Genomic DNA, 14010 nt, shown 5'->3' on the forward strand with positions numbered 1-14010 from the left:
ACAAACATTTGCATATAGAAATTTGACAGAAAAAAGCAAAATAAAACCAAAAGCCCCAAACCCCAGAATACAAAGTATGCTGTGAGGCAGCCAGAGCCGACAGGGTAAGCGCGCTCCAGCACCCCAGTCTTGCACTGCCAAAGCCAGGGAGAGTTTTACTGTTGACTAAATCAAGGCCAGGATTTCAACCTACAGTATTTTCTTCTGTAATTTGAGTGATTAACTACAAATAATTAGCTCATTTTAAAATGGCATAATCTTCTTTGTGTGCGATGCACATTCTAAAAATGGATTAGCACAGGGTCTAATGCTGGAGCCTCTCTAGCATTAAAGGATTACAGGACATCAATCTGAACTCACAGCTAATTGGGATGGCAAAACCCACTTGTTCTGCCTGTGCGGCAGGACCTGCAGGACAGTGCATGGAGGGGCATGTGCCTGCCCACCGCTTGTGCAAATTGAATGGCTTTTGTTGTGGCTAAAACAATCGCTTTCTGCAGTGCTGATTTTTGGAAAGCCAGGCACAAGGGCATTCGACTGGACATCAGTGTTTAATAACCCTGGAGTCACAACTGCAGATGTCTAAATTAACACGAGATTTGAGAGGGTAGCAGATGGTTAGGAAGCTCTTACTGTGAAGGCCCTAATGATTTCCAAAGGTAAAACAGCAAGTAGCTTTTATGTATAAATGATACCCACCATATGGTAAGCATGATTGAAATTTTAAACAAAAAAAAATTAAATTATTACAGTTAGATTTAATCGAACCAAAACCAATTAGAAGTAAAGCTGAGCTTTATGATAAAGACTGGAAACAGCTTATATCAATAACAAATGCTGCCAGAAAGGGGAGCAGGGCACACACCAGAAGAGTAGTATTCTTAAGTACTAGACACGAACCCCATTGAAATGCAGCTTGCTCCTTTGAAGATACATCCAAAGATAAGGTTGGCATTTCCAGGCACCAAAATCAATAAACAGACACACAATCAATAGAAAAAAACATATTTACATTAATTTATTAATTAATCTATTAATTTATTGATTGTGATTACAGGCAATGATTACAGCCTGATTACAGGCTGTGAATAGGTACTTTTTTTATATAGTAAGCATTCCACAAAAATAAATAACAAATGACATGTGCCCTTCTCCAGTTATCAGAGCACCTATACATGCATATGAAGGCAGGAAGTTACCATGCGTTCTTAATAAAAAATAAAAATCACATTTGCTGGTTTTCAGTAAGAAACCTGGGCACATCCTCACCCTCACTTTTGCTAAAGCAAGGAGCTCTTGGTCACAAAAGTGAAGATCCCTGGAAGTCTGAGGCTGCCCCATCCTGACAGGCACCCACAGCACCCCACCAGCCGGCCAAGAGCTGTGAGGGCTCCTGCCAGCACCCCAGCACTGCCACCCCCCACTTCTGCATGTGGGGAGGGGGCTACCAGGCAAGCCCCAGGTCCTGCCCCTCCAGGAAGGGCCTCACAGCTAATGCAGGACGACTTGTTTTGAGCTATCACATCATGAATGGTCAGGCCAAAAGACTAAATGCCTCTGACCGGTGACGTGACATCTACTGCTCTGTACCACTTCTAGCACCAAAAGAAACACTGTTCGATTTGGTAGAGTTAAGCACATATTTCACACAGTAAAATCAAAATAGCCACCTGTGGATTATTAGATTGTCCACTGCCTCTTAACATAATAAGCAGTTAGATTACAGGACATCCCTCAGTTCATTAAATTAAGCCCACTCAGCAGTATGCAGACTGTCTCCCAGAAATCTGGTGGTTTACTGAATCCTGTCAGTCGTTCTTCACACTGTCACAGGCCTGTGATGAAAAACACGTAAATTCTGGTTTTACCCAAATCAACCTCAAATTTCCATAGACTTTAAGGTAGCTGGACTTTTGCTGGATGTTACATGAGATAGCCACAGCAAAAACCCAGAGCTAAGCAGAATTCTGGTCCAGTACCATTACAAGCTCCCAATTCTGCAGGGGATTGTTGACAAATCATTGTATTTTTTCAGCAGGTCCTGCGTGAGTTGCAAGTGAACCTTGTACATGTGATACAGAGCCTTTGCAGACAAATCCTGCTTTGATCTTTCAGGTTCACTAGAAACCATAGTGAAACTCAAGAGATGCGTATTAAATCCAGGGGAAAAGATGTTTGCACACATGCGTGCACACACACAGCACCCAACCTTTCTTCCCTTCCTCATTCTGTTCCAGACACCAACTCCCCAAACACCAAACCCCAGCTCACATGCATACACCACCCAGTGATAATACAGGAATCAGAGAAACTCTACAAGGTTCCATTGGGCTGTTCATCATACTGTGAAACACGCTCCCACTGCGTGAAACACCAGCCCTGGAGATGCTCTTTGCTATGGACCCAGGCCCCCTCCCACTAGTCCCATGCTGCGAAACAGGGTCTCCAGGCAGTGCTGGAGACATCAGTCCAGGTATGCAGTCTGGTACTGACAGGCTGGTGTTTTCCATCTCCCAGTCTGAGTACCAGAGCAGATCGCCCATTCACCACCCCTGTTCTACACTGTCTGGGAGGGAGGCAGGACCACCCAGTTGGACAGGTGAGACCCATGGCACAAGCATTTAGCAAGGCTGCGGCACCTGGGTTTAGCACTGGCAGCTAGAGGAGTTCTGGGTGCCCCCGAAATACCTCCTCCATGAGGGTTGCAGGGCACAGGAACTGAACTTGCTGTCCTGGTGTAAAACAGAGAGAAGCCAAATTATGTTTTATTGATTCCTTCATTTTTGAATGTAAGTGGCTAAGTGATTTCACCCTCCAGACATTTCTTAGTCACTGTTGACTTTTACATATCCTTTCAGGGATCAGAAAGTTCATTGTTCCTTCTTTCCCTGTGATGCATGGGGACAATGAGAGACAAGGAGCACTCAGAAGGCAAGCACCTAGCAACAAACCGCAGTCAGGACCAGGGCTACTCTAAGAAATTTTTGTTGCTTTCATTTTAGTCCATGCTCCGTTCATAGGAGAGGCTATTCCCACAAAAATACAGGTCATTGGGATAAATGTTTTTCAGCAGCTTAGGGCTGAAGCAGAACATTAGGAAGAAAAGCATGTACATCTCTGGGGTGTGATAGATGGGGCACACTCAGTGTTAGTAAATCCCATTCCCTTCCTTTCAAGCAACCTGCAGTGAGTCACTGCTACACTATGCCATCCCATCACCGTGTTAAAAAACCTCTCAGTAGTAACACTGGCTACAAGCCATGCATCCTTCTCTCCACGTAAGGACTGTGTGGCAGGAGTACGCAGACAAACATTAAACCAGCTTTCCTTTCAGGGTAGAAAGCCTTCATGCTTTGCTGCAAAGCCACTGCGGTAACCCAGAAGCAACTCCGACACCTAAAGTGCTTCAGTCTGATGGGGACAGGCCTAGGGACAAGTCACCACTGCTCACTACTCACAATAGTCCTGAAGAATGTCTAATTTCTCTCCCAAATTACCTCATTTGAAAGACATAATACTTTAATTACAGACTTCCCCATCAGTTAGAAATCCCCCAGCCGCTCCATGGTCCACAAATCCAGTGATAGGATGCATGGGAATGGTTCAAAGTTGCACCAGGGGAAGTTTAGACAAGACATTAGGAAGCATTTCTTTACCAAGAGGGTGGTCAAACACTGGAACAGGCTTCCTAGAGAGGTGGTCAATGCCCCAAGCCTGCCAGTGTTTAAAAGGCACTTGGACAATGCCCTTAATAACACCCTTTAACTTGGTCAGCCCTGAAGCGGTCAGGCAGTTGGACTAGATGATCATTGTAGGTCCCTTCCAACTGAAATAATCTATTCTGTTCTATTCTATCTCAAATTCTTAATTATTAGTCCACACTTCTGTAAATACTGTAGTTTTCCCCACCATCATGGAGACACACACAGGATGCTCCCAAAGACAGGCTCAATCTTCTGCATAGGACTGAGCAGACCTGAGCCACTGCACTTGCTAATTAATTGTTCCCCCACTACTAAGGGAAGAAACCCACCATTAGAGCCCAGCTCCAAGATGCTGCTGTTCTTATTCCTCTATCCTGATTTATACACAGCAGAGATGAGTAGTAAAGAAAACATGCCATGAGGATCTTATACTTTTAATTATTTTATCACAGCCTTCACGTACCCTTTTTTGGATATTATTACCCTGGAGAGTACGCTAACAACCTTAAGTTGCTGACTAATTAAGTTTTGGTATACTCCAAAGCCGGTTTTTGCACGCTAATTAAATTTACAGGCAGTTAGATTTGACAGGTACTATGGTATCTGCCAACGTGCCTTCATAATCAGTTAAATTATTAATTCTGAGGCAGCAGACCATCCCCGGGCAGGCAGGGAAGAACTCCGGCAGCGGAGCTGCCCCAGGAGAGCAGCAGCCAGTAACCCTGTGCCACAGGGAGCTGGGGACACATGGGTGCTCTCTCCCTAGGAGAAGGCAATGGGCTGCAGTTGGGGGCACCTCCTGCCCCCCACATCTATTGGGGAACCATTTGAATTTCTACCCAGATCTGGCCCTTACGGGATGGCAGAGGCCAGGCAGCAGACAGGCACAGGGTGCCTCACTTACCTGTCTTGCTACCCCAGTGATGGGCAGCAAAACCCCTCAGATGCACAATGCCTTCGACTGCAGACAGCACCCCACACCCGGCTCTGAAGACTTGCATCTCAGGGTAATTTCAAAAGGCAAGGCAAGCAGTGGGGGCTCCATCAGATACCTGTCCCCAGAAGCCCTCTCCAGAACGCTGGGCAGGCAGACACAGCCCGCACCATCGGAGCTGCCATTGCCGCGCTGCTGTTTGCAATCACAGCAGCCAGACAAATTCCTCAACTCTGCTCCCGCGCTATCACACCTCAGGCCCTCTGCAGACAAAACATTCATTTAGCAATCTATATGATTCGCAATGTCAAACGCCTCTCTGATAGTTCCCTTAGGACAGCTGCTCTTGCTATTTCATCTGTTAAATATTTCCAGAACCCAGAAGTCCTCGGGGAGAAAAGCAGTTATTTTGACTAACTGCTCCTCCTCCTCAACTAGTTACTGTGTTAGCTTCCTCCCACTCAAACACCAGGAGTTGATTAAGACATATGGATTATCTCAACACTACCAAGAATTTCAATTTAGAAAGTGAAATATTGACATTCTTAATATCACATTCCTCTTTCACTTGGGAGCCCTTCCTTGCATTGACACCGATCCCTGCTGAAACACGGCAGCATCGCACAGACTGCGATTCAAGGGCTAGGCAGACGGCTTTTTTTACATGGTTTTTGGTTGAAGTTGCTGATGGAGTCAACCATGATTTTCTTAATTCTACTGAGAAAACTACTTGCAAGTGACTCATTTAGGGAAATCTTTGGGTCATAAAAAGAATTATTCATTTACACATTAAATTTAGAATTTTGTTTTATGGTCTTCCTTCTTGTTTAAAAGATTATTTTGTAGTGTGTTTGGCCTCTATTCAATATTACATAAAAACAACACACACAAAAGAAAAATCAAAGAAAAATTGTACACTTGGAAATCCCTCATTTGGAAATCCTTCAGGAACACATCAGTCTTTAAAGTAAAATCTTATTTCCCATATGTAAAAGCTCTGAAAGATTTGTTTTGTTCTAAGTAGAGAAAAGGTGAGGTTTTGTTTTGAACTGGAACAGAAACTAAATTTAAAGTGTGCAAAGTTTCCCATTAAACAGAAATCCTGAGTTTGGACTGGCCCTGCTGGGATCCTATGAGCTCCCATAAAGCAGAACCACCACTATTCCCATTCTTGTTGGCATCTCATTTCACCAAGTTTCTATTTAAGATTGATGGCCTTAAGCTGCAGTTATGTATTTAACCAAGTCAAGAAGAAAATCAGAGTGAACCTCACTGACCTTTTATATGTCAAAGTACTGGGCAGATGTATTTGAGTTAACGAAGTGTGAACTCATGTGAAATATCTCAAAATAAAACCACAAACTCTCAGATTGAGATGCTACCCCACATTTAGATGAGTGTTCCGCTTTTAAAGGAAAAATGTGGGAACTGCAGTTGTGCCACTGTGCACTTTAATAGACAATGTGCATTTACCATTATCTGTAAAATTCAAAATTTCAAGACTTTAAGGAGGTATAGGACAGGGGACAGGCTGCTTGGCTGACCTGGTAAGAGGACTCACATAAAGGACGAGAAAGTGGAAGGAAATGGAATATAATTTCATGCTTTTGACACATCATAAATAAGTAACCACTAGACAAAGGCATTATTTCTGGCAAGAGACGTCAGGGTTTTGCAAACCTCTGAAAACATGCAGTCTCAACCAGGATGATACCAGGTGGGGGAAGGCTGCTATCCTTACTGGTAACCCTCAGCATCCTAGACTTAAGGTGTTCAGAGACAGGAAGAAAAAAAAATATATTTATATCATGACAGCTACAGAAATTTGGAACAGAGAAGTTCTGACCAAGCACTAATTTAAACGCACTGACATGTTATGGTCCAAAATGGTTTGTACAGCTGCCACTCCTGAATATTCCACATAATTTAACAGAATTATTAATGGGATTACTTTGGGGGAGGGAGATAATCCCAGACACTCTCCATTCATCAGCAATCCCCCTCACTCCTCAACATTTTGAGACCTCCCTCAGTTTAAGCAGTTTTAGTTAAGCCTGTTGCTCAGCAGTTCTCAAAGCAATGCCAATCTCATCTTTATTTTAATCAAACCTCTGTGAAGAACCCTCTATTTACTCTATACAAATTCTAAAAAAAAACCAAGGGATATACATCCCTTTTTCAGAAACCAGAGTGACAGACAGCAAAAGGATCAAGTCCAGGAGATAACCTTCTTTCAAAATAGTTGCAGCCACCACCACAGTCTCCCACACTCAGCGGAACAAACTCATCCTACTGCCAAAGTTTTTTTACAGCTCTACTCCAACAAGGAGATCTGTAGGCCCCAGAACTGCTTGTAGCTGACATTTCTAGTGCTCTGAGCCACCATTTCTGAGGCAGTCACACATGAAAGAGGCAAAAGTGATTGTGAGGCTTTATGTATTGATGCCAGCCATTGGTTTGGAGTCAGTGAACCAAGAGAAATACACATTGAGATGTACTGAAACAAACAAACTAGAAACAAGCCTGAGGCAAAGAAAAGAGGCTTTTATACATTAATTATACTCTGGTTCTGGGTTCTGTCTTGAATAGCAGCTATATAATGAAATTCAGCAAGCACTCATCTCAGGTATTACAGAAATGTGCAAGTCAGTCAAATGACCTCCCTAGCATCAGTCCCAAAGTCTTCAAACACGAGGGAAGCTTGCTCGAGGCAAAGAACCAACGCTTATCCTTGCTTTGCTGATGCAAAGCCTCTTTACCTCAAGAGCAGTCCCTCAGCTTTGGCACTGCTGCCCATGAGAGTAACGTGGCGAGACCTTTGCTCTCAAGTGCTGCCAAGCCACCTCCACCACGGCTCTGCCTGGCACTCATCACAGGATGATGATCAGACACCCCCAAGCAGCACATTACATCCATCTCTGGCTAGCAGCAAAATGACCCCTCTCAAGGGCAGGCAGTGAAGACTTGGGGCCAGAGCTGCCAACTCAAACTTCAGGAGTTCAGTCCTGCTTTGAGGCAAGTCAGAGACGACAGAGAGCAAAGCCCAACAAAGCTGCACTCCAGAAAGGGCTTTGCCTTTCGTATTCAGTACATTTCACTGAGACGAAACTGGCACTAGGCTGACAGGAGTAGGACCCAGAGAGCCTCTTTAGCTACATTACAACAACCCCGTGCATTTTTAATGTTAGTCTGCCCCTTATTTGTGTTTGCCAACAGCTCGAGGGGGGGCATACAACATTGCTCAAAGGCAGCTGGGGTTGCTGCAGCATCCTAAGCTCTGTGGGCACTACAGCATCTTTCAATTGGAGGAGAAGTTCTGCCCCGATGCCCCCTGCAGCCTACATGCACACTGCAAAGTCTGCAACCTGAGGTTTCTCATTGAACACATTGAGCCAAGACCCTGCTTCTGCACAGTAAAAAATAAAAATTTTTTAAAAAATGGTCTAAATGTAGACTGGAAGCACAGGAGGAATTCAGTTGCTTTCCCAGCCCTTTTTTGTATACAGAAAAGAGCTTTCTCTGCCCAACTGCTTGACATTTTCACTTCTAATCTCCTCAGTATTGCTTTGCTCTTCATTGAGTAAGCCTATTTCTCTGGCACAAGTCCACTCCCTTGATCCACGAAGCCCAGCTTTTCCCTCCATCTCCCACCAATGCAGAGTTTGGAAGGACAAAAGTTTTATAAGTCCCATTGAGGTCCAATTCATAGGAGTTCCCAGGTGTTATATGAGCTGTTGGAAGCCCCAAAAGCTGCCAGAGTCCCTCAGTAAAAACCAGAGCCCCTTACACAGTGGGAGGACAACTGTGGTAGCCTCAGTTTGCTGCACCTGGATGAAGAGAGACTGGCTTTGCAGCCATCGAGGTTTCCGTAAGTTTCAAAGGAATTCAGTCATTGCTTGACAATTTTGCCATATATGCTTTTTTCTCAACTTCTACTTATTTTTCTTCTTCTGCAGTTCTCCACAGTTTTTCAAGGAAAAAAAAAAAAAAAGTACTCAGCCCAGACTCCAGACTAGCTGGGAGCTGTTCGTTTACCTTGGCTAGTATTGTGCTCAGCCAAAGCTCCTGTGTTCCCAGAGGCAAGCCCCCCTCCTCTTGCAAGGCATCATGAGGACACAGCCCAAGATTCAAACCCAGGCTGCGAGGAACAGCGCACTGAATGAACAACCCACTCTCCACAAACACAGCAGCACTCTTCTATCCAGCTTCTGAGTCCTGGCAAAGCTAGTGGCTTTGCAAAACTTTTCACTTTCCTCTCCTCCTCCTTCCTTCCCTCATCTGTCATGCAAACACACTCTTGCAAAGAACCTCAGCTCCACTCTTTTATATAGTTTATAACATGCCTGGTGTTTTGCTATGCATTGGTTAATCTTTTCAATAGTTGCAGTGAAGTTAATCTACTCTCGCAAAAGTCCATGAGTGTGTGCAGAAGCCCAGGAAACTCTATTTCCTTAGAAAGAGCTTACAGCACAGAGACAGGCAGGCTGTGAATGAGCCAGGTGCACAGGTCCAGCAGAGCTCTTATATTCCACTTGTTGTGGTATCAGCCTTTCAACATATGCCATATGTACCAGGATGCAATACTGCATACTTAAGTCTTTCTTTTTTCAAGTTAGTACATCAATTAAAGAAGAAACTCACCTCATCAAAAGTTTAAACCTCTAATTCTGAACACACACATACCACTGTCTCTTTTAAAAAAAGTCATCCTACTGATTTTTTTTTTAAACTTAGTTATTCCAGTATGTAACACTTCAAGTATTAGCATCCTTCAGCATAAAGAAGGTACAATAGTTTAATAAAGCCCTATACACTATGGTGCATTCTTCTGTTCAAAGGCTATGAACACAGATGAACAAATGAGGAGGTACAACTGGCTAATTTAATGAGCACAAGACCTGCCATCCTGGGTAATTCTTCTTGTCCAGAAGAACAGCACATTTGTTTCCTCCCCAAAGGAAAAAAAAATAATTCCTCTTGTTAACAATAAGCTACAGCAATCAGTAAACAAATCTGAACTCGCCACCAGCAGCAGCTATGAGTGCTCACTTTCTAGGCTGCCCATTCCATCGCAGGATGGGGGAGAGAGGGTATGTGCGGGTTCAGGGACCATGAAAGGGCTTTCAGGTGACCCTTCAGTACCCGCTCTCGTAGGAAAGTGCCAGTTCTGTTCCCAGAAGGCGACACCACCAGAAGCATGAACAGAAAATTCTCTTCATTTAGGGGTTGGAATTTTAAGTAAAGTTCCCAAAACTCCCCAAGGCGTGTTGTTGCTTCCATCAAAGGAAGCCAGTGAGCGTGACTGATAGTTTGATTTTCAGTGGTGCTTAGGTTCTGCAGCTCTCATCAATTGCAGTGCAAGTTGTAGGTACTCAAGGCCAATTTTTATTTAAAGGGTAGGTATTTTAAAATGTATTAGAGTCAACAAGAATTGGGAGCTACAGTTCTTTGAAGGGTACGAAGGCCTTCAGTACTTCTCAGAAGTCACATTGTGAATTTTTTCTACCCTTCTCCCTAATGTTTTGCTTTCTGATTCAGAAAAGATGACAGGAACATTGGAGAACCCCGATTCATTCAAAAAAAATTAAAAAGAGAAGATATAACAAAATACATCCTTGGAGAGGAATGTGAATAGTACAAGGAGCCTCCAGAAAGCATACGAAACACAGGAAACACCCCCAGTCTCTCTAGAACGTTCATTTGCTTCAGTTTCCCACAGGAGAGGGCAACCCACACCACCATTTCAAAACTGCAATTTATCCCCTCTCTCAAGAATCAGTTTAGTTAGAAATATACCTCTTTATTACTGCTAGAGCAATCTCACAATAAAGTCCTCTCTTTGTCAGTACTGCAGAAATTAAATAGTAAAACTGCATTATCCATTAAGAGGTTTTTAAGTCTATTTGTTTACATAACAAGAATTACTTTTACATTTCTAATTAGGTAGCTATTAACTAACATACAGGGAAATCACACCAGCATATGAAGTTTTGCTATCAGCACAATCTTATTAAAAGGAGAGCTTAAGATTTTACCAAGAACAAGAAATTAATCATGGTAATTTTTTTAAATCATCAAATGCAGAAGTCAAGGGAGGGCTTTTTAAAAGTTCTTTGAATCAACATATTTTTCTCTGTTGATGTCAGAGTTTTAACACAGGCTTCAGTAAGAGAAAAGCTTCTTCAAATTCTTCTGGCATTATTCTATATATGAAAATCTATGAGGTTTCACTAAATTAAGTTAAAATTAGATTATGCATAGTCATTCTTCCACTGTTACAGGGGGAGAATAACTGCTCTAGTATTCAGAAGCTGCAAGAAAGTCTTTAACCCTTTCTGAGCTAACACAGCAGAGTAGATGTTTGCTAAGGTGTAACAGCCCAGAGACGCCATCAAGTGCAAGGAGACCTCAAATGCTTTATCATTCTGGGATCCCCTGCAGAAGACATTTTTTCCTACAGTTTTCCAATACAGCGCACCACCAGAGAATTCAACTTTGACATTTTTAAATCAGCTGCATTAAACATAGGGACTTTTTTTTGATCCTTTTTTTCTGGTTAGAAATGTGGCTTGATGGGCTGTTGTCAGTATGGAGAGACATAAAATTTAACAAACCAAAGGAGCATGTTAGTGGTGCTTTTGGAATAGCACTTGACAGTAGTAATATGTGGCTGTCTCATCAAAGACTATAGCAGAAAGCAGTCATAATTTACAGTCTCACCCAGGGACTTAATTAATCCTTTCTGATTTTGGGGTCCTTTACTATCCGTAGGAGGCTGTCATATTTTATTTTGCCAGCTAGCAACACAAACTACATGGACTTGGAGTCAAACTGTGAAAGTTGTAACCAAATGCAGACTAGATGACTAAATGCGGGAAGATGATTTATAACAGAAAATAACAGCAAATTATGTTTCTGTAATTCCAGAAAGCATGAACCTGAATTTCCCACATCCTGTTAAAAACCCTCTGCCCCCATGACTATTCCATTTAGATAAACAAAACAGGTTGAATAAGGTAATGAACCTGGGGTGGAGGAAACTTGGATTCCAGAAGGCTGTTCCGCAGCCTCAGTTTCAGTGTTTGCTGAGGAAGATACCTGGCAAAGAGCTGTTGGTGGCCTTCACTGGCTCTTCATAGCCACAATGATGATGGGAGACGATGGAGATCTTCAGCCTGTTATTCCCAAAAAAAACCCCAGACGAATAGCTTTTTTTGGCAGAAGCATCCTTCAAACACTCATGTTTGAGCACGATGAATTTGTTCGAAACAAAATAAATTTGTTCTAGCTACTTAAGAATATTGCTGCTTTTGCCTTTTAAAGGGAGATGGAGATGCCGCTACCATTTTAGCTGCATCCAACCATATTGCTCCAAGAACTAATGCGCAAACTCTCATTACACAGCACTGAGTCTTTCCACCCCGACAAACTGTTTCTCTCAAAGTACCACCTTTAAAAATATAGATTACATATATATATATTTGCTGCTGCAAACTAAACAGGACTGAGATGGTCACTAAACAGGTGGTCAGACAATCCCATGTATTTTCTTGCAGAAAGATGTTAATTTGTGCGTTCAATCAGGCAAGTGCTGGAGAATGGTACCCAACTTGATCCACAGTGTAGTTCTTAGTCACTCAAATCACCAAAAGTCCATTAAAAGTTAATCACAAATAATATCACTAAAATAGTTGTTTCTGAAGTTTAAAAAAATAGCCCTTTCAGGAATTGCAGCATTTCTGCTCTTCTGCGCAAATTGATCCCAATGTCTATAAGTAATCTTAATTAACATTCTGAGAGACTAATATTTTATCGTTATCACTGTAAGTTCAAACAAGCACTTTAGGACAGGCTATGGCCACTAATTAGCACTACTAAAGTATTCCTGTCCTTCATAGAGCTGAAGCACTCAAGAGCTCCACCCAAATATAGGAAACACTATGCCAGTCCATGAAAACTTACAGTTTAAATGAGTCAACAATTCCAACCTCAGAAGTGATTTTATCACCACATGTACTTGACAAAAGATAGTTGCTTACAAAAGATAGTTCTGCTTTACAATGTCATTTAGGTTTCCAGTTGCAAATGCAGTTTTTCATGGGCAAAGCTCAGCTGGAGACCACCACAGCTTTGTTTCTTCATATCATATGTAATTGAGAGGGTTTCCAAGGAGAGTTGCTGTTGAGAAATGTATTGATTTGCTTCTGAGAATCTTAAAGATGCTTGAGGAATTGCAATTGGGAGTTGCCCCCAAAAGATTTGTCTTTGAAATAATAATAGTGATGTATTACTTTTCTCTTGTGGGGTACAAAACTTCAATTAAAATTCAGATTTTGGATTTGGAAACAATACTGTGGTCTCCAAATGGATTAGCATTAAAGGGCCTTTTCAAGTGGATGCACTGAAGGAATCTGCACAGCATGCCCGAATTCAGCCTGTACTAAACTGTTTGCTGATTGTTTAGTCAAACCACAGCCAAGGTCATTTTAGGGAAATTTCTGCTACTACACCTACCATATTGACAGACTTGACTTTTATTTTTATGGAGAGCCAGGTCCCTACAAAATCCACTACAGTGCAATTTTCATCATGATACTACCTAGAAAATACAAAGATTCTTCCTGGGGATTTACTGTGATACATTTATACTTCCCTCTCCATTCACCCATTGCAATGTCTGAGGTAGAAGTAGGAGAGGGAGCTGTCAGAGTCTACTTCCACTGATAACTTGGTTTCCTCCCGCTTGTGTTCTCACCTCAGCAATTTGTGACACACATCAAATTATACTGGCAGGGAAATTTCAGCTTCAAAATGCTTCAAATTTACAGAGTACAAACGGCCATTAAGTACTCATTACTTAAATGATAATTGCTGTCCATTTGCATGCACAATAGTCACAGTCTAGAGGCAGGATACGTGCGTGGGGACCTGCTCTGCAGCCATCTCACAAGCAGGGTCAATAGGAGGTTCCCTGCAGCAACTGCCAACACAACTGGGCACCATAATAAGAACTGTGTTGTTATAGGCTAAATAAGCAGCTCTGCTGCTTGATCCTGTGGGTTATGAGGTAATTAGCTCCTGAATAACTGAAATCAATGGATGTTTTTGCAGATTCACACCAAATGAGCAGAAGCTTGGCACACAGAAGGGAGAAACAGTCCCATTGCTACACAGTCATGTTTGTTAATTCCTAGTTTAATTCCACCAACTTCAATAGCTTTATAGCAGGAGAAAAAAAAAAAACCTCAAACCACAGCCTAGGGTTACTAGTAAACCCTATCAAATAACCCTGTAATTTGACAGCTGAAATGAAGTACTGCTCTCTCTTCTTCAACACCTTCACTTAAAAGCCCTCCTCACTTCCAGGACTGC

At 42.4% G+C, this 14010-nt stretch overlaps 1 protein-coding gene across 4 annotated transcripts in view; it reads right to left on the reverse strand.

Annotated features, from left to right (window-relative positions):
- The window catches only part of IL1RAPL2 (interleukin 1 receptor accessory protein like 2), a 406561-nt gene that overhangs the window by 359308 nt on the left and 33243 nt on the right, over positions 1-14010 (reverse strand). Inside the window, exon 1 of one of the 4 annotated variants that reach the window (XM_075763493.1) lies at positions 4609-4706. The exons of the other annotated variants lie outside the window; for them this stretch is intronic. Within the exon in view, the coding sequence (XP_075619608.1) occupies positions 4609-4705 (97 nt within the window). The 5' untranslated portion in view covers position 4706. Of the gene's footprint in view, positions 1-4608; positions 4707-14010 lie in introns of those variants that run through there. 4 annotated transcript variants of the gene reach the window in all.

This window comes from Balearica regulorum, chromosome 11, assembly GCF_011004875.1.
Source record: "Balearica regulorum gibbericeps isolate bBalReg1 chromosome 11, bBalReg1.pri, whole genome shotgun sequence".
NCBI lineage: Eukaryota > Metazoa > Chordata > Aves > Gruiformes > Gruidae > Balearica > Balearica regulorum.